At 47.9% G+C, this 26,719-nt stretch overlaps 1 protein-coding gene across 11 annotated transcripts in view; it reads right to left on the reverse strand.

Moving 5' to 3' along the window:
- The window catches only part of ABCC8 (ATP binding cassette subfamily C member 8), a 76,961-nt gene extending 52,875 nt beyond the window's left edge, over positions 1–24,086 (reverse strand). For 2 of the 11 annotated variants that reach the window (XM_074336085.2, XM_074336082.2), the window contains exons 1-7: positions 23,728–24,074; positions 22,348–22,489; positions 17,885–18,006; positions 16,171–16,404; positions 12,611–12,777; positions 10,777–11,019; positions 9,698–9,886 (exon numbers count right to left, since the gene is read on the reverse strand). In XM_074336085.2, the coding sequence (XP_074192186.1) occupies positions 9,698–9,886; positions 10,777–11,019; positions 12,611–12,777; positions 16,171–16,404; positions 17,885–18,006; positions 22,348–22,489; positions 23,728–23,875 (1,245 nt within the window). In that variant the 5' untranslated portion in view covers positions 23,876–24,074. Of the gene's footprint in view, positions 1–2,355; positions 2,521–9,697; positions 9,887–10,776; positions 11,020–12,610; positions 12,778–16,170; positions 16,405–17,884; positions 18,007–22,347; positions 22,490–23,727 lie in introns of all 11 variants that reach the window. The other 9 variants (XR_012497534.2, XR_016018767.1, XM_074336083.2 and 6 more) reach the window with 9 other exon arrangements.
- Positions 24,087–26,719: the final 2,633 nt, after the last annotated feature.

Genomic DNA, 26,719 nt, shown 5'->3' on the forward strand with positions numbered 1-26,719 from the left:
GTCCTTGGGATGCCTGCTCTCAAATGAAATTTTATCATGCATTCTGTTGTAAGGCTAATTCCCAGCCCTTAATTCATCTTTTGTGTAAACCCAGGCTTTTCTGTGGGTCAGATTTGCTTAAAGCATAAACCTATTCTATGTCTTTTTGTAATTTTATATAGACCATAGATAAGGCTTAAAATAATGGCAATAACATTTTTGGGCAAATCATGCACATCCTAGGTTATGTGAAATTGGTCTTCAAAGAATAATAAACCTAGTGAAGCAGAAACATAGACTCTACCAAAGTAAGCATTATTAAAGATCAGGATACTAGAAATACACAACCATCCGATAGCTAGAATGTAAAAAAAAAAAATAAAAAAAAAAAAAAAATATATATATATATATATATATATATATATGTATGTATATATATATATATATAACAAGAATTTTGATTAATAACTTTTCATGCAAGAAATGTGATTATTCTCAAACTCACGAAGACACAGACCTTTATCTATACTTTTCTGTAAATCTCTGACAGAGAGTTTTCTAATTCGTTTCCATAATTGATGCTAGAATTTCCTTTTGGTGGCATATGAATCACTCTCTCTTATTAATGCAAAAGATTCAGACAGTTTGATAAAAACAATTACATGCTAATACATTAAAAAACCATTTTTGGCTCTTTTAGTATAATTGGAAAATACTGGGCCAGAGTGCGAGTTATAGATGACTTACAAATCGAAAGTAGGTTTAATTACAAAACTGTTTGACTAAAAAATTGGCTGTTGTTTGTGGTGGTGCATGCCTGCCTGTCACTGGAGGGGTCTGCGCAGGGGCTGGGATTTTCAGAGAGGTTTTCTGAACTGAGCAATAGCTTGGTTCCTCCTAGTTCTGAGCCCCTATGAATCTTAGAGGGTCTTGGATTTTCCTGGGCTCTTTCCATCATTCTCACCTGATGACATTCCTGAGGAAATGGCTCTGCTTTCTCAATGAAAAACCACTGAGGATGGCAGTGTTGTCATGTACTGCTGCACAGCTTGTGCACTACACATTTTTAGGGGGTGCCACCCATACACACACATGTAGTACACCAAGACAACCGGAGTCTGGGTCCTGACACTGTCCCTAGCCCAGGCTGTCCCCTGCTTCTCTTAGTCCCTTTTCTGCAAAGCCTCTGATCCTGGCTCCCCGAGGACCAGTCAATGTTAATGATTCTGAGGAACATTTTTGAAGAATGAGGTGGCTTTGGGATCTAGTCACAACTTCCTAGTGTTTTACTGACGTCAGAGGAATTGCTGGATATGGTGGAATCTGGAGTTGTCCCCCAATAGCCAATCTCTCCTTTTCACAAGAGGAATTTCCAGTGGGTATATATGGCTTTCAAGAATAAAGATCACACTTTTTAACCTCTCTAGGTAGGGCCATGTGGGGAATTTCTCATTAATGAGATGGAAGAGAATATGTGCAACTTCTGTATTATGATTTTAAAAGAAGGCAGCATTCCCTCCTATTGGCCCATCTTTCTTCTGCTGGTTTAAATGTAGACACAACAGTGGCAATTTCAATAGTCATCTTAAACCATAAGACAAAAGTAATTGTGAGAAGACTGGCAGAGCAACACTGCAGAAAGAACCAAGGTCTCTGATGATTGTGAAGCTGCCATCCCAGCCCTGTGAAAAAGAAACTTCTCTCCTATGTATACCACGATCATACTGGGTCTCTCCATGCCAACAGCTGAACCAAAATTCTCATAAAAACACTGGGACTTAGACAACTCTCATCACTACCTTGCGTAAAGGGATCCTGAATCGTCCTTGACTTTGCTCATCCTTCTAACTGACTCTGAGAAGGAAGGAACCTGTGGGAGGCAGGAGCAAGAAGCTAGACCCAAGGTACCTATCAGACCAGAAAGGTCTCTCTCATTATGACCCAGTAGGTCTTAGAGGCTCTCCAGTCCTGGTGGTCAAACATGTTTCCCGTTTTGCACCCAAAGAAGACTGTCTGGTAGCAGAACTCTGAAACAGTATCTAGAGAAGGATCCTGAGGCTGGATTTGCATTCAGCAGGAAAGAGTGATGTGATCGATTAGTGATGTCTGTCCCATTCAAGGCTGGAAAATGTGGAGGTCTAAGGGCTGACATCTGGGGTGTAATCCAAGGCGGAACCAGGGCTAGAACTACATTTCCCAAGTCCAATCCAAGGCACTTTCCACGATCCCACACTGCTTTGTCAATGGTCATTGTTTCAGAAACACTGTTAAAGAGCCACACAGAAAAATAAAGTCACAGCAGCATTATTCTTGAGTGCCCATGAGGACACGTCATGTGGTTCTTATTATGAAGTGAAAAAATAATCATCCAAGTACCTGCATTGCTCCTCTTAAGTTAATTCCGGTTTCAATGGCGACATAGTAGGATGCTTGCAGAAATGTCCTTTGCAGTAGGAGGGCAAGAAACAGAAGCACGGCTAAGACGTAGGCATTAGCAAGGAACTCTTGGGATGAGACAAAATAAACCCCGAGAAATTGTGTCTGTTGGAAAGAGAAGGTCAGAGGTGGCTGTCATTGCAGCACAAAGACCACCATTCATACCCGTTACTGTGCCATAATGGCCATTATTATAGGACCCTTCATGCTTGCAAAGCCTTGTGCAATTGTTGAGTGAAAAATCAGACTGATAAATCCAACTAAACATTCTTTCAATTACAGGGAGGGCTGCCTATACCCTCTTCATCATCCCTCTTAGGGGAACAGAATGTGGCCCAGTTCTAACCTCACGCTCATAAACATGACTTCCTGCATTGTGGCCACCAGGCTCAGGGGAGATCACTCTGAACGGAACGAGAATAAATAGAGCGAATCACAGAGCAGCCAACACCAGGAGTGCTAGAACATTAATCCCATGATGTGTGTTCTCTGCCATAAAAACAGAATCGGGGGTGGGGGGAAGCCTGGTTAGCTCAGTTGGTTAGAGCGCGGTGCTCTTAACAACAAGGTTGCCAGTTTGATCCCCACCTGGGCCACTGTGAGCTGTGCCCTCCACAACTAGATTGAAACAACTATTTGACTTGGAGCTGATGGGTCCTGGAAAAACACACTTAAAATAAATAAAAGTTAAAAAAAAAATCAGAATCAGCTGAGGCCTTGTTGCACACTCACCAACAGCCTGCTCTGTAATAATTTCTGGGCAGAACAGACCAGTGGAAAACATGACACTGTAATGCTTCCGGGAGAGAGACGGGAACTCATCTATCAGCCTATAATAAACTGAAAAGATTTCAGACCCAAGCCTCCCAGACTTGTGGGCTCCCAGGACCTCCTATTAAATTTAAGTTTCCCTTGCTGCACCTTCAACAAGATCTCAGATGATAAGCAGTGGGAAAAAACAAACGTTTTGACTTTGTTGCTAAAGATATCAGGGAACAGCATCATGACTGTTTCCAAATTCAGCATCAAGAGCTCCCAAGAAAATTTTGATCTTGATTAAGTTCATGGCTCCCCAGCAGAGCCCCACCAATATTTCCATGAAGACAGAACTCTCCCCTTTCTGAGACTCTGCTCTGACCTCTGCAAGCTATTTGGAAAGGTGTGGGAGCTGCTGCAGGGTAAAGAGTGGTGGGAAGAAACTGAGGAGAAGTTGCTGAGGGCATGTCCATGACTATGGTCAGGCTGAGTGGGGCAGGAGTCCGAGTGGAGTCCTTTTCTTAGAGTCAGAAATTCCTGGATCCTGGATACAGGGCATCCTGATGGGAGAAAAGATCTTGCCTCTCAGTTCAACAGGGCCCTGTAAACCAGCCCTCCGTGCTCTGTGGAGCTAGTCCTGCTTACCACTGTCTCTCCCTTGCTCCGTGGAACAGCGATCTTTCCCTTTTGGGGACAGCAGGAAGCAGACACAGTAAGACCATGGAGGGATACACGCAGGACTCTTAGATGAAGGCTGACTGAGGCCTGAAGGCCCCGACTCTTTGTCATTTGTCAAAGTACCAGAGGGAGAAGGTAGTGGGTAAGAGTGGGCTGGAAGCAGCAAAATGGACCTTAACATTGGGCTGCAGTGTTGCGGAGGAGCCAGGGGCAGGACACAATATTTATCAGGTGCAGAACTCCATCCTCATAGAACCGTAGTGGGAAGGGTATCGGTATTAGCCCAGTTTTATACACGAGGAAACGGAGTTTCAGCACAGCTAAGTGGCTGGCCCCAGGCCACATGCTGGTCAGGGAGAATATATGAACATGAACCTGTGTGATGCCCAAAACTCTACCCCAGACCCACGGCCTAGACCTCATCCAGCCTTTTGACCTTGAGTCTCTTACTGTCAGCTACAAGCTTATGAGTTGTCGGGGACAGAAACATGCTCATGTGGCTGGTTCTGAGTAAAAAATGAATGTACGAGGGCTTGGGAAAACCTGGTCCTGTTTAATTCGCCTTGGAATCCTGCTCTATTGTCCTGGGCAGAGGCCCAGCTCTGGAAAATGGAGTCCGTTATTTTAAAGCAACAAAGTACATCATGGAAATGCATCCCAAAGGAAATAATATAACAAGGAGATGGCTGTATATTCAAAGATGTTTTATCTTTGGATTAGAGCAGGACAGAGTGCAAAAATCCATGTAAATGCCCAACCGTAGGAAATGGTCAGGTATATTATGATACTCATGGGAATTCTATGTACCCAAGGACATTGATCATCATGAAAGCTCTTGAGCAGCGTGGAATGCCACGCGTGTGCTGTGTTACAATGATCAGAAAACACATAGGCTGGAGAATGAGGGCTGGAAAAATCAATGGATCGTAAATGTTGGTTAGGCTATGGATGGTATTTGCTAAATGCATTCATCAATATTTGTACATTTTTAACAAGGCAACAGATTCATTTTGCAGCTCTAAAGGCAAAGCCTGGACCCCTTCTCCCTGCAACGCATACACCCGAGAGTCACAAACTTTATTTCTATTGGATCAACAATTTTGTGACCTGTTAAAATAAAAATCTCCCTACAGGTATAAGTTATTAAGTCGTTATCTCATCTCTCTTCAAGGAGACAGCTTAAAAATGATGGCGTCCAGTATAGTTAAGTTCTGAATAAGGAGAGGGACTAGATTAGCCAAAGAGGGTTGGGGTGCTGCCCAAGGATGGCAGGCCCGGGTGAAGCCTAGTGAGAAGAGGGCCCTGGGAAGCTGTCAATGGGTGTGAGGGCACTGGCCACTGCCCGGCATCCCGAAGGCATCATGGCAGGAGAGAAAAGTCCAAGGACCTACAACTTGACATTTGGTGGAAGGTAAATACTTTGGAAGATCAAATGCCCCAGTCTCACATTTCTATAATCTCTCAGGGAATAAATTGTTTGTTTCCAGGGATTTCCTAGTTGTGCTCAGTAAGTATTTTTTAAATTACTCAATGCATATGATCTCCATCCCCTATCTACTTTCTATAGAAATTCTTACACATTTCCTCATTTTGCCCTTGAGCGAGGCAAGGCCTGCAGAATGTAAGTGACTGCTGAGGAGTATAAAGCTAGTTTGTGGCAGAGGTGCACCTAGAACTAGGACCTGAGCTCTTGATTCTACAGTTCTGCTCCCCCAATACCCCTCCCTGGCCAGAGGTGTGACTGGAAAGACTCCCTTCCCTTGTTCTCTGGAGCTTAAAGGAGAGGTGGTCCCTTGGGCTCTTGCTTCCAATTTTGGCAGGGGCCAAAATGTGGACTGCCCATAGGTCCCAGACCTGGATGGCCATGGGTGAAAACAATGAGGAGTATCTTTGACCACGCATGGACCGATACACCCACCCACTCATCTGTCTACAACCATTTGACATGGTGTTATAGCACCTAGACTTTGGGGCAGCTATATCTCAGTAAGAGCCCTGACTCATTATATATTAGCCATGGTGTCCTTAGGTCACTGCTGAACTTCTCTGAGCCTCAGTTTCCTCACCTGTAAAATGAGGCCATGAAGGGTTTCTACTTCACGGAGTTGTTGTGAAGATTTAATGTAACAGTGCAGGTTTAAAAAACGAGTAAGTGTAAGCATTCAATAAACGCTAACTTCTGCATTATTTGTTGAAGAATCATTTCTCTTGTGCGTCCCGGGCGTCAGGCATGGAGCTGGGCTCACAGAGGTGGGACAATGCAGTTCTTGTCTTAGGGGACTCAGGGTCAGTCCAGTAAGGAGACAGGGCTGCTTTGATGGTACAAGCATAGGATATTATGGGAGCACAGAGGCAGCGCATCTAATTTAACCAGAGGAAGGCTTCCTGGAGGAGGTGACATAATTTGAGCTGAGTCTTGGTTGCTGAGAAGGGGTTAGTGAGGTAAAGGGAGGCATGCCCGGCCAGAGAAGCTGCCGGGATGTTGTCATGAAGAGATGAATCCTCACACTGACATGACAAAGTCACAGAAATACATGCACATTCACAAAGTCACCCATAGGGAGAGTCACAAATACAGGCACCCAAGTGGGGACATGGACACACATGGAAAAAGACAAACCACGAGACACAAGGACAAACAGAAGGATCTACATACAGAATCATAAGCAGTTCCCTGGAGAACTCGTTCAGAAACAAACACATACACACTCACAACCCTACACACATTTTCCCGCTGAGATTCAGAGGCCGTTCAAAGCTTTGGCCCTGAGATCACACTCAGAATGTTCCTTCTTTCTCTGCTCAGCTGACAGCCTAGAGGAGCGCTGGCAGGTTTCAGACACCCGCAGTTCTTTGTGATTCCAATTTCATCACCCTTCAGACAGATCAGTGGCATCCATGGCAGGTGACAGATTGTGGGTGGGGGTAGGGCGGGGCTGGGGGCTGGAAAGAGATATATCATGGGCTGTGCCCAGCCTGGGTCACAGCTTTTTCTGGGGGAGTGGCAGGGGGACAGGAGAGTCAACGATTTGGCAGGCCATGAGACACTTCTAATAATTAAAGAAATGAAAAATGTTTGTCCTTGCAGATGCCAAGGGTGGTATGATTCTTGCCAACTGCCAGTGTCCTGGAAAGGGAAGGGAGGACAGGGCAGCCACTGATGATGAAGTAAACAGTGGTGCCTGCCTGTGCCTGCCTGTGCCGCCTGAAGCTGGGTAAATACAGGCTGAGTGGAAAGAAGGTCTTTCTCACCGAGAGGCTTGTTAAACACTAACATGCAGCTAGAACCCTCCCCTCCTTGTAGCTTCATAAAGACCAGAATAGCTCCTGTCTCTCTGGGGTAGAGCTGCTGCGAGGAAGGGGGATCAACCAAATGACCTCAATAAATGACCTCTTTCTCCTGTTTTCTGGGCCCAGAAGCCCAAATGAGAATTAAGTCATATCCCAGGCAACCGCAAGAGTGAAGATTCTCTGTTGCTGATATTAGAGACTATATTTACTTTCAACTCTTGTTTCTATGTCTGTAATTTGCTGATTGTATTTGGGCCGCAAGGAACAAATATTAAATCTGGTAAGGCCTGCTGCCACTGAGGCAGGGCCATCTGTCTCGGGGATTTATGTGCTGACAAGTAACTAGGACAAGAGCATTCCAGTGAGAGGGCAATAAAGCCCAGGGTTGGTGTATAAATAAAAAGAGAAGTCAAAACTAACATTCAGAGGAACTAACATATTCTAAGTGCTGTTCTCACATCTCTTTGGTGCATCCTGCCTCAGAGCTGTCTCCTGAGGAGAATCCCACATGATTTTGGGGAAACACAAGAAAAAGACAATGCGGACAAGCAGATAAGGGCTCTAGCCTGTGTCACTTCCTCCTAATATTAATAACTGGCTCCATGAAGTTGTGGGATTACCAATGTAGAGTATTCTGGGATCACTTATGGTCAGACTTAAGCTAAAAGGTTGAACAGTCTTATGGAAAAGAGAAGCGGTCTTTTCCCCCTCTCTTTTTGGGCCAGGTAAAGTTCACAGACTCAAAAGCCAGAGAAGGCCTCAAAAGCCATCAAAGTCTAAATAAGCAAAAAGAGTCCTCACATACTTGATTAAGCAAGAAATCTGCCCATCTTAGCCCGGTCAACTCCTATTCATCTGTTAAGGCCCCATTTAAATAACCCTCTCCTCTACGAACCTATCATGGCTGAGTCAATCACTTCCTCTTCCCAGAGTTCTCTGTATATACCTAAGTGTATGTAGTATGTAACACATGATATAAAAATATCTTATTTAGATTTTTATCTCCTCCATTGGCTATCACAATCCTTGGATCCAGAGGTAATGGCTCGATAATAATAATAATAGTCAATTTAGCATCATGATTGTAAGTGTAAGACTAAGAGACTTGGGTTCAAATGCTGACTTTATCACTAACTAGCTGAGAGAACCGATAGAAAATTACTTAACCTCTCTGAGCTTCTAATTCCTCATCTGTAAAACAGAAATAAAAGTCCCTATCTCATAAATTATATGATGTGAATCACATCTCAATAAAGCTGGTACAAAAAAAATAAAACTTACCCAAAGGGTTGTTTCAGAGATTAAATGAGATAACACATGGGTAACTCCTGCACAGTCAGGCATGTATTAAGCAGTCAGTAAGTGGTTGTTACTATTGTGAATAGTCCTTATCATAACCATTGCCTCCGTCGTCCCACAGCCTAACCCAGGTCTGACACATACAAGTAGTAGGATTCAAGAAACGTTTGCTGAATAAATCAAATGGACTTGGAGTGTTTCATATTTCTGACCAAAAGTGCTCAGCTGATTAATTATAACACAGGAAAAAAATTCATATAAACCTCCGGAGGATGAAATGTTATCTGCGATTCTGAAGCCCATGAGATAGATAACATTGCACAAGGGAATATCATAAATTACTAAGATCCCTAATTAGTAATTCTCTGCCTCATTTTTGGATTCTCTGTTTGTGGTTAAAAGGTTATAATGATGTTCTTGCTGGGAAAATAAAACTGTGAGTCTCATTAGAGATGAAAGTTTTTCCATTTTGTGACCATCTAAACCTAAGTGGCAGCAAAGAAACAGATGAAAGAATTAAGTACCCCACCCTACCCCACCCCAGAGAGGATGCTATTGCCCCAAGCAGGGAAAATAAACCCCCAGAAAGATTTTTCTGTGTCTTTTGTCCAACGAATTTCAGTTTGTAGCATCTTTAGAGCTGGAAAGGCCAGTGGATATCATCTAGTCCCGTGAGCGTCAAGTATTTTTAAGATATGAAACTCTTTTTGAAAAGGACAGTTTAATGAAAAGTTCAATGTATTATAACCGGGGCAGCTCTGCATGAATTTTGGAGTGGGGGGAGAAAAAGCCCTGTGCCTGGAGCTTTCCTAGTCCCCTACCCCCAAGATGCCCCTGGAGAACTTGGAGTGCTATGCATATACAGAACTGAGGAAGCCAGATCCCTGAAAAGGTGTTTAGAGTCTATGAAGATGACAGGACCTAAAAGCCAATACATCACAAAAGCCCTAGACACTGGCTAGTGCACTTCCTGCAACTTCCTCAGTGACTAAATAACTGGGAGAGGTACGATGGTGGTAATGGTGTGGAGAGGAGAGCAGGGCACCAGAAATCCTCTCGGGGCACAAGCTCACCTCTTGGCATTTCTCTTGACAGGATGCAGAGCATCTTTGGAGGGGGATATAGCCAAGGGCTTTGTGAGTGTGTAAGGAGCTGCCCTAGTTCAGCCACAGCTCACACATTTCAGTCTCTGGCACATTCACACTCACTAGAGAAAACCTCCCAGAGGTTTGCCCTGCTCTCCTCCTGGGTGACCTACCTTGGGCTGGAAGACGCCGTTCTCTTTCCCGAGGTGGTCCACGATTCCAAAGATGCACAGGGGCCCCGCGAAGCCCAGCAGGTCGGCCAAGATGCGGAAAGTGCTGCTGAGGACCAGGCGTCTCCCAAAGGAATGGCAGAGTGCCTGCCAGATGGCCCGGGCCCCCTGTGGGCTCTGTGTGTCCTTCTGCTGCCCAGAGAGACCCACAGTCAGGTCAGAGTGGCTGAGGGCCCGTTCAGAGCCGGGCCCGGCATCCCAGGAAGCCCCTGGCTCCTGCTGCCTGGGGACACCCAGTGGCCACATCTGCTGCAAATAGGGGAACTCCAGGATGAAATGGAGCCCCCAAGGGCACGGTTGGGTGGGCCTTATCAATGCCAACATGGTTCAGATGGGGAAACTGAGGCCAAGAGCTTGATCGACGTCACAGAGCTGCTCAGGTACTATGTGATGAGCATAGCACTGTAGTGAGAGTGATATATGCCACACTCACTTGTTACCACCTGCCACTGTAACCGCCTCAGTGTTTCCCCACTGTGCTAGGGCAGAGGCAGCAAAGGAGCACTGTACTGGGAGTCAGGTCAGCTCTGTCATTTGTCAGCTGTGGGCCAGCTCTGGGGAGGTCATGGCTTTTCTTGGTGCCTTAGTTTCTTCCTCAGTGATATAGGGAGATCTTTGCCTGGCCCAACTCATAGAATTATTGTAAGAATCAGGCCATTAATGACCCTGCTCTCTAAAACGGGTGAAAATCCCCACCTTTACAGTCACTGAGCTCCAGAAGAGCGAGCACAGGGCCTGGGGAATTCAGTGGGGTCACTTCCCTTCTCAGGGCCTCAGTTTCCCCACCTGGACAATGAGGGTGTTAGACCTTAAGAGCCATTGCAACTGTGACAACTTGATGACTCTTTGGTCCTGAACTTGTCCCTGGTTCACTGTGTGACTTAGGGCAAGCCTCCTTCCCTCCTTGGGCCTCAGTTTCCCTGCCTGTCCCACCAGGGGTTTGACCTGATGCTTTCTGAGGTCCCCATCTGTGACTCTCCACCAGAGGGCAGGGAACAGGCCGTGTGGCTGTGCCCACTGACCGCTTGGGCATCGAAGGCCTCGTGGAGCCGCCGGTAGTTGGTGAGCGCCCTCATGGCGATGGGCAGCTTGCCGATGGCTCGGAGATCAATGGGCTTCCTGTGGGCCGTCTTGATGAAGGCGTTCATCCACCAGTAGGTGCCTTTGGACAGCAGGTTCACAAAGGGCTGCAGGAAGCGCACCCCCAAGTCCTGCAGGTCCTCAGGGGGCTTCACCTCCCGCGGCGTCTTGAAGAAGATGTACCTCTGTGGGGCACACAGTCCACTGGGGATCGGTAAGTGCAACTTCTCGCCATTCTCCAGTTTGTCCCAGTGAAATCTGGGGTTATGACATCCCACCCTTGGCCTCTAACAGATGAGGCCATCGTTGGCCTATTTCCAGGAAAAGGAACATCAAAACTGCTTGGCCACCAGCACCGGGGCCTCCTGACTTGTAACTCTTCATTGAGGCTTGCTCTAAATGCCCTGGTTGGGTTCCAGTCGGGTGGGGGAAGAGCAGAGATCTCTCATATACCCTCTTCTCCACAAATCTGAGGACTCCACCATGTTTCATGTACAGCCATGTAGACCCGGGTTTGAATCCTGCATCCTCCACTTAATAGCTAGGTGTTTTTGAACAAATCTCATCTAAAATGTTTCCTCATCTAAAAAGGGGATGGTACTTGCATCACAGGGGTGCTACGAGGGTCAGTTGAGGCAGGGAATGTATAAGACCTTTGTATCCTGCAAATCAACTAAAAGCAGAGGAGTCAGAGGAATGCAAATTAAAGTAGCATTTTACACTCATCAGACTGGCCCGAATTAGAAATGGCTATAACCCCCACTGCTGGCTGGAGGAAGGGAGGGTTGTCTAATTCGTTGCTGGTAGATTACTGCTTTTCTGGAAGGCAACCTGCAACATTAATTAAAACTTAAAACACACAGACCCTTTGAAGCAGCAACTCCCTTCCTTGGACTCTCTCCCATAGAAATACAAGCAGAATACATAAAGACACAAGTATGTTTAATATGCCATTATTTGTGAAGGCAAAAACTCGGCAACAAAGTGAATCCCCATCAATAGGGTAAGAGCTGAGTAAATTATGGCTCATCCACATGATGGAATATTATGCAGCCATTAAGAAAACTAGCCATACCAGGCTTGGAGGGAGTCCTAAGAGATATCTGTCGGATGAGAAAAGCAAGATGCATAAAACTGTGTATGTGATCCCATTTCTATAAAACAAATATTGAGAGAAAAAAACTGTATACCTATATGTTGAGGAAAAAAACCCTGAATAGATACAAGTTTATGGCATTATAGTAATAAAAATAAGCAATGGAAGAACACATACTAGGTTGTTAACCTGGGGAGGAAAAGGTCAGGGAGGGGAGGGTAGAAACCTGAGAGAGGGAAAGGGGGCAAGCAAAAATAACAACAAAACAAAAGACACGTATGCAGCCTCATTTACTCATTCATGTATATGTGTAACTAAATGAATACATTAAAATAAAACACAAGCCGCCCCCCATCAAATAAACTCGGAGAAGCCAGTACCTAAAGCTTTTATTTTCTCTCTGTGGGATTAAACCCAGAATCCTGTAAATTTGGCTAACACATCCTTTCACCTCCTCTACCTCTGGGCCGCTGGGCCAGGTGGAATATTTCTCCCTACACTTCTCCCACTGGCCTCAACTCTCCTTTGGGGGTCAGGTAGAAAAAGCTGACTCCTTCTAGGGCTTGGTTAAGAAGCAGGGTGGCGGCCCACGCCCCAGGGCAGGACACTGGTCAGAAGCCCCGCTCTGGCCCAGGTGGGTAGCGGGCAGGTGGGTGGCAGCCGAGGAGAGGCCTGCTTACCCTCACCCGGATGACGTTCACCTCCACGAGCAGCAGCATCCCATAGAGGACCACCAGCAGCCCCGTGAGGCAGAAGCGCAGCTGCGAGAAGCCGATATTGTGGTCGTAGAACTTGACAAACTTGATGGTCTTGGTGATGAAGGCCAGGGTCCAGTACACTAGCAGGGCTGCCGAGGAGGGACAGAGAGCACAGAGGATGTGTGTGCACAACTCCTGTGTGTGTGTATGTGTGTGTGCACTCATGTGTGAGAGTGTGTGGGAGAGGCGAGGAAATGTGTGTGTCAGAGACGAGGTGTGCGTATGAACAAGCAAGTGTTATAGACGTGAGGGTGCACATTTCTGAGTAAAGGGATGCGTGTATGTGAATATATGAGTATGTCAGTTGTGAGAGGACGTACATATATTAAAACATTCAGGATAGGCATGCTCAAAAACATTATCTTGGAAGTCAAGCTGGTAACCCTTTATAATTAAATAATAAGAAGAAAAACAGGGAAATTATTTCTTGAATTTAGCTAAGCTGTAGGTGCTGTGCCAAGTAAGCACTTTAAACATATGATCTTATTTCTTCCTTACAATAACCTTGTGACAGAAGAAGAATGTCACACACTCAATTTAACAAAGGAATCGAGGCTCAGAAAGATTAGGTAACTGGCCCACGGTCACATAGTTATTAAGTGGCAGGGCTGCCCATGGGCTCCAACCTACAATGGCTTCCTTGTGGATTTCCAAGCTGGGAATACCTTAATGGCCTTTCAACCTAGCCCTTTCATTTTATAGATGAGGAAACTGAGGCCCAGAGAAGAGGAGATGACCTGCCCAAGGTCACAGCAAGCTAGGAACAGAGAAGGTGAGGGCCTAGGTCCCTGGCCCCTCAGTCCAGAGCCCACTACAGCATGATGATGCCCCCCAGGGGCCCTGGGGGAATGGGGGATACAGGAAAATGAGTCACAGACCTGTGAGGCAGTGTATACAGTGATTAGAGCTGCACTCTGCAGCCAGATACACCTGGGCTCAGATCCTGTGACTTAATAGTTATGTGGCCTTAGGTAAGTCATTTAACCCATCTATGCCTCAGTTTCCTTATCCATAAAGAGGGGATAATAGTAGTACTACCTCAAAGGTTGTGGTGAGCAATGTATGGAAAGTATTTAGCACAGGGAGCCTGGCATGCAGTGGGTACCCTTTGGACATCAGCTGTTAATATTTATATTATCTCCAGATTTCAGGTCTGAGATTATAAATATCAGAAGCTACCAGTAGATCCTATCCTTTCAATTCCCACCACGACCACCCACTAATAAACCACTGTCAGCTGGCAACAACGACAAAACAGCATTAAGTCCCCCTTTAGGGGGTGCTTCAGCACAGGCAGCTCCTTTCTCCCTCACCCCTTAGAGCCATCTGCAGATAACGTCAACCCAAATCCCCTAGAGTTCCTCTCTAGAGGAATCACAGAGAGGAAGGAGACCTTCACCCTGCCCTCCATCCCTAGGTGGGCCTGGACGTGGATGTCGGGGCATCTTTGGGGACAAAAGCTGGGGTCTGCCCCAGCCTGGCTCTGGGCTGGAAGCTAGGTCGGGGCATTGAACTTGCCCGGAAAGGGGCTAATGCCCTCTATCTCAGGTCCCTGGGTGAGAGCCCTGGGACAGGGCAGAAACGTCTGCTTTCTGGTCCCAGCCCTCAGGACTGGGAAGATGTCCTCTCAGCTAGGTATGGTCTCCAGGTCATGAGGAACCCCACAGCTGGAGGCCACCCCTCTGCCTCCACACCCACACTCCCCCAGCAGACTCTAACCCAGGCTCTCAGTGACGGTCACCTACTGGGACCAAGACTTGACAATATGCCTCACACTGGTCTTGCCTCTAACACTTAGCAGACACGGTCTGATCTGATCTCCTCAATAACCCTGTGACTTAGGCAGGGACTTACTCTTCCTGTCCAGACAGGGAAACAGGCTCTGAGAGCCCGAGTGTCTTATCTAAGGGCACACAGGGAGTACATGGTGGACCCAGGACTAAGCCCAGAGTTATTTCCACAGTCCCATCCTAGAGTGCGACGCCCTCGGCCTGCTGCCAGACACAGTAGCCCAGCCAAAGTTTCATGCTTGACTGAGAAAAGGGGAAAGGAAACCGGGGCTGCTGAGGAGGCTTAAGCTTGGCATTCCCATTTCTCCTGCTTCTTCCCTCCTTTTCTCTCCCTTGGCCCCATATTCTACTCATGATTAATATCTGTCTATTTTACCCTCTACCTTGAATCCATTCATGTCTTTCCGTCCCGGTGGCCACAGGATGGGTCCAGGATGCCATCACTGCTCCCCTGGACCACCTTGAGAGCCTTTTCATGGCTTCCCCTCCTCCAATCTAACCTTCACAAAGCAATCAATTGGATCAACTATGAGCTCAATGCACCCTTTTTCAGAGCAGCAATAGCCAAATGTGGAAGCAACCGAAGTGTCCACAGACAGGTGAACGGGCAAACAAATGTGGTCTATACATACAATGGAATATCATTCAGCCTTAAAAAGGAAGGAAACACTGACACATGCTACAAACATGGGTGACCTTTGAGGATATTATGCTAAGTTAAATGAATCAGTCACTAAAGGACAAAATAGTGTATGATTCCACTAATATGCGGTACCTAGAGTAGTCAGATTCCTAGAGACAGAAAGAATGGTGGCTGTGAAGGGTTGGGGGCGAGGGGAATGGGAGTTACTGTTTACTGGGTACAGAGTTTCAGTTTGGGAAGATGAAAAATTTTGGAGATGGATGGTGGTAATGGTTGCACAAAACTATAAATGTACTTAATTCCACTGAGCTATGTACTTAAAAATGGTTAAAAAGGTAAAATTTATTTTACGTATATTTTACCCCCCCCCACACACACACACACACTCACACACAAAACCCAATCCTCAGTGGTTTCCCCTTGCCCTTGGGATAAAGACCGGTGCTGGGGATGTGGCCTTCCAGGCCCTGACTGGTACAAGCCCCACCTGCCACTCCAGCCTTCAAAGTTCAGCTCCCTTCTCCTCTGCACATCAGCCCCGGTTTTCTTCCAGCTTTCCTAATGTGCTTGGCCTCTCTTGCCTCAGGGCCTTTGCACATGCTATTCCTGCTCCTGAATCATTCCTCTCTTTTTCCTCCTAGTGAGTTCCTACCTAGACTTCAGTCGTAGCTCAAACATGACTTTCTCATAGGACATTTCCTGAATCTCACCTGGGGCCCCAGAATCAAGGTTATTTTGTGGGACAATGTAAGCCGCATTGTGGTTCACCTTTCTGTGGGACTCTAGAACTTTGACCAGACAGTAGCCTCCTGAGAGGACCAGCTATTCCCCCACGATCACTGCCCTCTATGCCTGCAGCTCATTAAGTATATCCTCTCTTTTCCCTGTTCTAGCACTTCTGGCTCTGTGGAGAGCAAAATTCAATCATAGGGTAATGGAGGGCGTTAGTCTTTGTTCCTTAGAGAAGGACTGGTCCATCTCTGGGTAGTAATTTGTGCTTTCAGGAAAGAACATTATGTGCTTCCTGGAGAATGAGAAAATGAACTCACCAGATGCCCAGACAGGGTGTTTCCGGGGGCACCCGTCCTCGTGACCCTGGTGGTTAATGAGAGGTTCTTTGTGCATGAGAAGCTGCTTCAGACACCGGAGTGGGGAGGCTCTCTGAAGCCTGTATTTAACATCTACCCACCTGCTGCCCCTAGTGCCCCAGCCACATTCACATGGGGCCCCTGGGGTGGAGGGATCACCTGGATGATCTTCATGGAACCCAGTTCCCACCTGACCTGGGAAGGTAGATCTGTGATTAGCTCAGGAAACACCCTCTGCCCCATCATGACACTGTACTATCTCTGGCTTAGTATAGAGTATTCCAAACTCCAGATGTCAACTAGAGCCTGTGACTCCTGAAAATCACAGTCTGACCACAGCCAGATGAACAGCCTGACCTCAGCCACGCACGCTGAGCCCAACACAGAGGCAGACTGGAGGGTTTAAAACTCTGGGCCGCACACAGCCTGAGCATCCTTAGACGTGCAGTCTCCGAAACGGTTAAGAGCCTGCTGGGCTGCCAGACTCCTGGGATCTAAACCTGGCTCTGCCCTTGACTAGCGGGGCGGACTAATGCAAGTCACTTAACCTCTGAGCCTCAGTTTCCTGACCTGCAAAGGGAAATAATAATGGTACCCGCCTCACAGCATTTTTGTAAGGATCAAATGAGTTAATATAGGTAAAATGCTTAGAACAGTATCTGACACACAATAAGTGCCAAACAAGTATCCACTGTTAATATTTTTAACCTGAGTTTCAGTGTTCACATCTATAAAATGGGATAGCAATAGTACCAATAGGGAGATTGTGGGAATTAAGTGAAATAACGCATGTAAGGAGCTTAGCACCGAGCCTGGCACTCAGTACATGCTCAATAAATGCCAGAAGTCATCACTATTGTTTCTGTCTGGGACGCCAGCCATACAGTGTCAGAAGCTCTAAGCTGGCATTCTTTACTGATTCCCTCTAAATGTTGGCAAACACAGTTTCTGGTCCTGCGGCCTTTCTCTTCTCTCTCATGGTGACTGCATCCAGGCTCAGGCTTTAGACGCCACCTACAGCCCTGAACTCCTGGATGTCTGACTCATTTATTTAACTGCCTACTTGATGCTTGAGTTGTATCTCAGCGACATCTCAAACTCGACATGAAGACAGAAAACTTGATCCCCACTCCACCCCAATTCCTACTCCTTTGCCATGTCAGTTATTAACACCACTATTTGCCCAGGTGCTCAGACCCAACGCCTAGGAGACTTTCTTGCTCCTCTCCTGGCCCCTGGCCTCATCTCATCCTTCCTCCCCTTGCTCATTTGGTTCACGCACACTGGCCCCTTTGCCAAGTCTGTTCCTATCAGAAGGCCTTTGCACTTGCTGTTCCAGCTGCGTGGAGCATTCTTCCCCAAATATATGCTCACCCTTCCCCATTAGACAGCAGCATCTCCATCACACTCCACCATTTACTCAGTTTTATTTTCTTCATAGCATCATACTACTTGTTTGTTTGTTTATTTATCTAGTGACTTTGCCTCTCTAGCTCCTCCACCAGACTCTATGGTCCACGGGGGCAGGGAATTTTTTCTTCTCTACTTCTGAACCTCGAGCACTAAGAAGAGTGCCTGGCACTGAGGAAGTCCTCAGTAAACATTATCTGAAGGAATGAATGGAGGTACCTATCCCTCCCCTCCCCCCCCCGCCCCGCCTCTTCCCCTCCCCTACCAATCAGCAGCTTGGGGAAGTTGGAGGTCTCAATGTTGTGATAGTAGACCACGGAGGTGACAGCAGCCATGAACGCCATCCCGGCCGGCATGTATAGGTGGAGATGGCGGGATTCAGTCACCCTGAGATGGGGGAGAGAGAGAGAGAGAAAGAGAGAGAGAGAGTGGATGTAGATGTGCTGAGTATCCCATCAGAGCCGCCCAGGCCTCGGGCTTAGGGCTCAGCACACAGTGGGGCCTCCAGGACACATGTGCAGCTCCACACCATGTGTTGGCAACTCTGCCCAGCACCCCCAAACATGCCTGTTAACTAGGGGCCCAGGAGTTCACACAGAGATGCTTTGAGACCTTGGTGCTCAGGCTTTGGAATTCACAGCCTTCTCTCCCTAGGTTCATGCTTACAGAACATGGCATAGGGAAGCCAGCCTTGATAGTTGCAGCTGCAAAGGCTCTGGCCTGGAACCACTGCTTTGGGAGTGAATACAGCTTGGTCTCTGTCCCTGAGGTCCTCTGGGCAGTACAGGAGCCTGTATACCACAACTGTCTTAGGGACAGTCCCATTTAACAAGAACGGCATAAGTCAGCATTGGCACCCCTGCCCAGGTGGTGTAATGACGCTGATAGTCAATATTTACTGAGCATTTACAGTGTACCAGGCACTGTTTGAAGCACTGATGTATGTTAGCTGACTTCATCTTTGGTACTCTTTGTCTCCTCATTTTGTGGTTGAGGAAACTGAGGCATAGAAAGGTTAAGCAACAAGCTCAAGGTCACTGTCTTTGTCTCCTCCCTCGGGATGGGGATGGAAGCAGTCAATACTAGCTCATCCACTCCCCAGTTTAACTTAGAGGCCTCGGTGCGTGAGCTCTGGTTGGGTGATAATACCCATAGGGAGCCAGAGCTCTCTCCCAGATCTCAGGCTTCCCCACGACCGGTGAGGAATCTCACCTTACTTGGCCCTGATCATGCCCTTCCAAGGCTCCCTTCTGTAGATAGCAAAATCCACAGCCTGCCACCAAAGGTCCAATGATGGGGCCTCAAACCATTGTTCTAGCACTGTCAGCTTGCTCTTTCTACTGAAGCCACACTGGGACTCCTGCCATTGCCAGAATGCCTCCTCCTGTCTCAGTGCTGCTCTTGCCTGCTCTGTTCCTTCTATTCAGCATGCCAAGGGTCCCTGCCCTTGAGAAGCTGACAGTAGGGAGGGGGCAACCAAGCTGAGTCTTAACTGTCTGACCAGACAGTCTAGGGAAGCCATACAGTAGATGGACAGAAGACTGAGGGCACAAAGGAGGGGGTGGGCAACCAGGGAAAGCTTCACGGAGGAGGCAGCACTAGGCTGGACTTTCAAGGATGAACAGGAGTTCAACAGAGACGGAGTGGGAGAGCCATGGCTCTGAGGAGAGCCATGTTGGAAACCCAAGTGGTCTGGTGGAACTAGGGTGGAGGGTGCCGGGTGAGCTGTTCACTAAATAGCATGCTCCTCTCCTTCCTTGCACAAGTTTGCTCCAGTAGCAATGCACCAAGCCCCAGGGAATGGATGGTGATTGGTTCAAGCCGCCATGCAATTCCATACCCCTTTGCCAGTGATTAGTCTAAGGGTGGTCATATCATCCAATAGTGGACATTGAGATGTAAAGAAAAGCCTGCAGAGGACAATCTCTTGCATAAGGAAGAGGTATATGGGGAGCATGACCCCTTTGCCCTTGCCTGAGTGATACCCGCAGCTGGGCAGCCATCTTGTGACCATGGGGGAAGATATGGCCGACATGCAGAGGATGACGTAGAAAGATGGGAAGAGGCTGGGTCCCTGATGCCATCACTAAACCACCACACCAACTGAAAAAGGCGACCTCCAGATTTCTTGTTAAATGAGACCATAAATGTCAATATTCTTTAATATTTGATTAGTGGATATTCTCAGCAAAGTACTGATACAGGAGGAAAAGGCAATGAGTCACTAGTGGGGATACTGGAAGCAATCAGCACCCTGCCCAGTGGTCTTGCCTCTGTACTCTTTGAAATAATTTTGAAAAATTCTATGCCGTTTCACACATTTTTAAAGTGACATCTAAAACGTTATATCAAGTTTAAATAAATTCGTTTTTTTTGCAATTGGAGGTAGAAATGATAAACATTTTATAAAATGAAATAAGATGAGGAATAACCATAATTGAAATAAATATTTCATGACATGACTTCATAAAATAGGTTTTGGCTGCTTTACTGAATAATATGCACTGAGTTAGGTAAGAAATTACCTAACTCAATAAACGCCAGAAATCATCACTATTATTTCTGTCTGGGACCCCAGCCATACAGTGTAAAAAAAAATTTATATATGGGCTTTGTCCAGTGTATGTGGCCTGGGAAAACATTCCCAGGCCACATACACTGGAAAATATTTTTTAAAACATTCTAGTTATATATATTTAAAAATATTTCCTCATTAACCTATACCACTCTGGTTGTTCTGACTTCAGGACATCACATACAGAAATAATACCCAATGGAAGGCAGGAAGCCCTGCAGGTTAAAGATGCCTTGATTAATTAACCCTAAACTAAACTTGAGTTTGAAGACTACTGCTTTAACCAGCCTCACTCCCACCTGTCCCCTAGATTTCCAGGGTGGTCTGCAAACCCAGGCAGGGGTGGGTTGGGGTGCCACAGGGCAGGGTCTGTAGCTTCTGCTCGCTTCCAATGCCCCTCCCTCATGCTTGCTTGTCCAGGGGTGTGGGCACACAGATGGAGGCCAGCAAAGACCAGGTGACAGGTATCCAGTTCAGGAGCTGACCTGCCTGCTGGGGAGGAGATGGCAGTTTGCAATCAGCTGGAGAGGTCTGGGATACAGGTGCAGCCCACAGAGGAGGGGCTGCTGGAGAGCCACAGGAAGGAGTCTTCAACTTGACTATTCAGTTTCCCACAGTCTAGGAATGTACTATCTGCGCAGGGCTCTGCCACTCCGTGCTCTGCACCCTCTGTGCCCTAATTTCAGTCCTTTCAGAACTGTGAAGCATGCAAGGGGATTATGATGCTCATTTCCTAGGTAGAGAAAGTGAGCTGCACGGCTTGTCTAAGTCCCACAGCTGGTATATAGGTAGCAGAAGCACTGGCAGAAGACCCAGGTCTACCTTCCCCATAGGCAGAGTGTCTTCCTCTCTGTCATTTGCTAATTATAACCCAGTGAGTATTTCTAACCTGGGGGCTCACAAGGCATCCTCCCCCTTCTAGCATTTGTGTGCTTTGGAAGGGGTGTTGAGGATGGGGGGTGGGAGGAGGAATTGTCACCTGTTAGTTATGTGGCAGTATGCATTCTGGGCTTCTTGCTGGTCTGGGGACTTTGATAATCCAGAAGAGTCCCAAGGCAAGCAGTCATCGCAGAGATAACTGCTGAAGCCAGGATGCAGGAACGTTGGGAGTGGAAGGGTGAGGGAGTGTGTGGAGAGGTGGGAGATCCCATCCCCCTACTGTCCAGCTGCAGGAGCCAGGCCTGTCAGGAGTGGAGTCTGGGCATAGTCTGATTCCAGTTCAGAGGGGCTGGACCTTAGATATTTAAGCCAAATACCCCCGCCCTCCTCCACCCCCTCACCCAAGCAGTCGCAGAGTCTTACTGATTCTTCCATTCTTCCTTAGTGACATGACTGCTTCACCCCCTACTCTTCTGCATCCCTAACTGCTGACACACCGTTTCTGGCTGCTCTTATCTTTCACCTAGACTGCAGCAATCACCTCCCAAGTGCGGTTACTACCTTTAGCCTCTCCCTGCCTCCCTGTCCTGGACACTGCCTAGGAGTCTCACCTAAAAGTGCGGTGCTGATTACATCTCTCTTCTGTTCCAAACTGCTGATAAAATCCAACCCAAACACTCAGCCTGGCATTTGAAGCCCTCCTGGAGATGCCCCTAACCCAATTTCTAAGTCTCAGCCTCCATTGCTCTCCTCACTCCCCTGTTGTGATTCATGCTTCAGCCCTGCTGCACTGATCCCACCCCACCTACTTTTCTAGGTGGTGCCTTTGTTCCTACAGGAAGAGCTGATTGTGAGGACCCCTGATGCCAGGCTGAGGAGTTGGGACTTTATATACAATTGGGAACCAAGGAAAGATCTTAAACAAGAGTTGTTTTTCCCCCAAGAAGAGAACTCCAGCAGCTTGCAGAAGAGGCTGGGCATCTTCCACAGGAGTTAGGGCACTCTAATAAGCTCTAGAGTGATTTCTCTGGGTCATGGCATACAGATCCAGGTTCCCTTCACTCTGCTGCACTGACATCAGGCCCTGGGTCTCACTTGTGTCCAGTGCATGGCACAGAGAGCTTGGCACACAGGAGATGTTGGGTAAACAGTTGCAGAATTTATTAGTAAATGATACTGGCTCATGGAAAGCAGGTGAGCGGGGGTCTCCCTGAGCCTTTCAGGAAGTTCCCTGGACCAGATCCACTCTCCTGCATTCTCAGAGGGCAACTCACCCATCAGACAGGATGCCCTCCGCGATCTCACACACCAGGACGAAGAGCAGCATGAAAGTCAGGATCCAGCGCAGGTCGTGCCCAGGAAAGTGGAGCCACGTGCTGTGGTGGATGTGTACCTTGGAGCTCTGACTGCCCCATCCTGGAAGGAGAGACAGGAAGAGGGGAGATGCCTGGTGCACTGGGAGGAGAGTGCATGAACCCCAGGAGGGTGCTTAGGTACTAGGTCCTTGGTGACAGTGAGGAGTGTACCTATTTGAACATCTGTGTGTGAAAATGCCCACGTCTGGTACACACGAAATAAATGTCCAAGCATGAAGCCTAGACCTTCCCAGAACCACCTTTGCAGGTATCCATTTTATATGCTGATCTCTTGTATGACAACTTATCCGAAAATAAACCATTTGTTTGAGAACAGAAGTGTAAATGCTGGTATAATTTTTGACACACACATGAGCATATATTGCATATGCTTGTATCCTATTTCTAATTGTTTTTGTCAATAACTAGCAACTCTTTGCTTCTGCAGCATCCTTTTCTTTTTAATTTTATAACAATCTGTCCTTTCTTCCCAAAATCTGTATGTGAATGTTAAGATTTGCTTTTTTTCTTAGAGTGAATTAACACGTTATGGGGAGGTAGGGGACACCCTATGAGAGGAGAGAGTTAGCCAGCTTGAGAGATTCAAAGTCTTGAAGAGAGATGAAGGGGACCCAGTGAAGCGTTACCCACGATTGTCCCGGCAGTGGCACCCAACTTTGCAGAGGGCTTTCAAGCAGGGGCGCTGGGGGCCGCTGGCGTCCACAGGCAGGGGCTGCTCTGCATGGAGCCTGAGAACTTGCGCTCTGGAGTCCGGATTGGGTAGCAGGGGAAGGGGCCAAATCCCTAAATCCTGCCTCTCCTAGCCCAGGGCAGTGGGACCCTGTAATTGTTCGGGGCTACTGACCACTGTCTGACTCAGCCCCAGGGAAACACAGAGGTTCCATCCCCGCCTCTGAGGCGCAGGCTGCACCTTTTCTGGGCCCAGTTGCGGCTGACTGGGAGGGTGCCTTGGGGGAGGGGTGACCCGGCTCCCTACGCAGCTCCACAGAGGGTGCAGCCCGACCCCTCCCGACCTTTCCAGGGCGTACAGAAACCTCTGCTTTCCCCTTTCTCCATTCCAGCCGGACCCTGAGATGGCAAAACTTGGGGGAACCCTAAGTCAGGGGCGTCCGCTGTTTGCTGCGGGTTCAAGGGAACTCCGGGGAGTGAGGGGACTACAGGGTAGTACACAGAGCAGGGGACCCTGGGAGGAGGGCGAGCGGCGCGGCGCGCGGAGCCTCCTCCTCCCTCGGTGCCTCTGCCCTCCCCTCCGCTCCGACTGCCCGCGCGAAAGCTCACCGATGAAGAGGATGGGGAAAGTGATGAAGAGCAGGAAGACATGCGGCACCACGTTGAGCGCGTCCACGAAGCAGCCGTTGTTGAGGACGCCCTGGTCCACCCGGTAGGCGGCCGAGTGGTTCTCGCTGCCGCAGAAGGCCAAGGGCATGGCGGCGCAGGCGGGCGCGGGTTCGGCTGCGGCTGACTCCACGCGCCTCCGCGCCTCTCTCCCTCGCGGATCGGCTGCCGGCCGGGCCGTCAGGCTCCCGCCCCCCCACCTCGCGGGCCCCGCCCCGCCCTGCCGGCGCACGGGTTCCCCTCACCCCGCCCTTCGCCACTACCTGCGGAGCCCGGGGGGGTGGGGGGGGGCGGCCTGTAGCCCGACCGGGCCCGCGTTCCAGCGGTGGCGCCTCGCGCCCCCAGGTGTGCTCGGGGACCCTTTGTGTGTGCCCAGCTGAGCGCGTGCGCTGGGATGAAGAAGGCAGGCTGAGTGGGTGGGCACACTCGAGTCTGGGTAGAACGGTGGGGGCGGTGCAGAAGAGAGGAGGAGGGTTCACATGGGTCCCGAGTGGGCGCGTTCGGGGTCTCGAATGTGAGCTCACTGCCCAGGATCTGAGGTGTGGGCTCACCTGGGCGGGGCGCGTGGGTGGATGTAGTTAGATCAGAGGGTTCTGGTGGGGCAGAGTGGAGCTAGTCCCCACCCCATATGGACAAGAAAGGCAGTGAAGAACGTTAACTTGGGGGTACTTGGAATATTTTCAAAAGTGGTCCCAGGCGCGGAGCACTCATAGGTGCTTTACAGCGTATCCTCCGCTTTCACAAACCGAATCTTCGAACACTTTTGCATGTTGTAATCTCTCTCTCTCTCTCTCTCTCTCTCTCTCTCTCTCTCTCTCTCTCTCTCTCTCTCTCTCTCTCTCTTCTTTTTGGCTGATGAGAAAACTGAGGCTCAGGGAGGTTACATGACTGACCCCAAGTTTCACCACCAATAAGTGGGGATTACTTGAACCCAGATCTTCAGATCCCCACCCTTCTTCCCACCTACTTAAGGCATACATCTAATACACTGAGCCTCCCAGCAACTGGCAGGTGAATGGGTGAAATGGGTCCTGGCCCAAGGCTGAAAAAGAGGCTGCCTGTGGAACCGTATCCAGCGAAAGCAATTGAAGGCAGTCAGGAGGGGTGGAAAGAGAGTTCCTAGGCTATATTCTTAATCTGACACAGACCAGTTTAAGGAGTTGGAGCACCTTGTGAAATTATAGACAACGGTTATGCATTCCCATACTTTTTGGAGAGAATCTCACAGGTCCATGGCCCCCAAAATTTACATCTTCTGAAGAAAGAACAGAAAGGGGGTTTTAGATTAGCTTTTAGAAGAGTTTTCTGTGTTACACAGAAAGAGTTTTCTGTGAACACAAATGCATATGTTCTCAGGAGGGAATGGGGGGACACCAAGTGTTCCTTCGAGCTTCTCTGAGCCTGTTCTGAGGTTGCTTTCAGGCTTGGAGCCTTCTTAGGACATTGTGGGGTAAGGGTTCAGCTCTGCCTTGGACCCTGGAGGCAACCAGAGCAGAACCTGGCACGAGGGCAGAGGGCAGGTAGGGTTGAGTGAACAGCCTGGGGAGGGCAGGAGCTCAGGGTCTCAAGGCCTCAGACAGTGTCTGACTTTCAGGAATCTCTCCAAAGCTGAAAGATGTTTCCTGCAGCGTTAGCCAAAACAGTGAAAAGTTGGTGGCAGTAAATGTTTAGCACTAGAGGCAGGAATTAATTAATCTGGTGAATGCAGCCGCTGAAAAGGCGATTGCTGCTGTAGCCAAGTGAGAAAAGCTTATGAGATAACATCAGGTGAAAAAAGAAGAAACAAAATTGTGTGTTTCCTATGATTACAGCCGTTATTGAATATGTATGTTTGAATACAAGCCTGCCTGGGAAGCTCAGAGTTGCAAATTTCTTTATGTAAAAAAATGAGACAACTGAGGTTCAGAGTGATGAGATGGCATGCCCATAGTTACCTAACAAGATTCTTTTTAGGTGTTGTTTTTTTTTTTTCTGGTTCTGAATTTTTTTCACTTTCTGCCATGTTTCCATTTCAGGGTTTCACTTTCAGCAATGCTATTTCTCCTTTTAGTAGTAATAATTTATGTGTTTTTAAATAACAAGTCCCCAACATCCATCCACTACTAGTTATGTGATGTTGGACAAGTCACCCTTCTATGCTTCCATTTCTTCCTTTCTAAATGGGGAAGATAGTAATACTGACCCCAGAGGATTAAAATGAGATCATGGGTTTAAATGTGCTTTGTAAGCCAGGAAGGTCCAAGCGACTTCATCCCTGGGGGGCACACACATGGGACCCCTTCCATCAGTGAAGGTTATCTAGTGGCCCTTCCCTTCCTTGGCACTCAGCGTGAAGTGCCTGGCACTACCAACACACTTGCCTTTTCCAAGCCATTTGAAATAGACAAAGAGCCCAGTCCAACCCAAGCTGGACCCAAGTGTAAAGGACTTTTAAGGGATCATCAGTGGGATTAAGAGAGTGTTGCTAGGTCTGAAGGATGGAGAGGGGCACTGCGTTTGCCATCTCTAGCACAAACCTCCTGTGTGACTGCGGGTAAATGCCACCCTTCTCTCCACCTAGCTTTATAGTGAGCATGCCCAGCACACTGCCCGTGAGGGTGCCAGAGTTACCATACTTTGAAAAGTGTGGAGTCAGGCGCACAAAAAGGCATGGATTGTAATCTGTAGCATGGATTGTCATCTTGTAAACAACCCAAACGTTCATCAACAGGGGGCTGGTTAAAACAAAACAAACAAACAAATGTGGTATTATTCATCCTGTTGAATACTGGGAGGCAAGTACAGAAAATAAAGTAGGGTTATATATACTGACATAGATATCCAAGCCTGTGCTGCAGAAAACCATTTATTTCTACAACAGAAATAGACACGAACTACAAATGTCTCTGAGGGGAGTTTTCCTGCCTCCAGTGATACCTAGTTTCTGATGCAGGGT

This window comes from Rhinolophus sinicus, chromosome 14, assembly GCF_057876585.1.
Source record: "Rhinolophus sinicus isolate RSI-liver-muscle chromosome 14, RSI-T2T, whole genome shotgun sequence".
Classification (NCBI taxonomy): domain Eukaryota; kingdom Metazoa; phylum Chordata; class Mammalia; order Chiroptera; family Rhinolophidae; genus Rhinolophus; species Rhinolophus sinicus.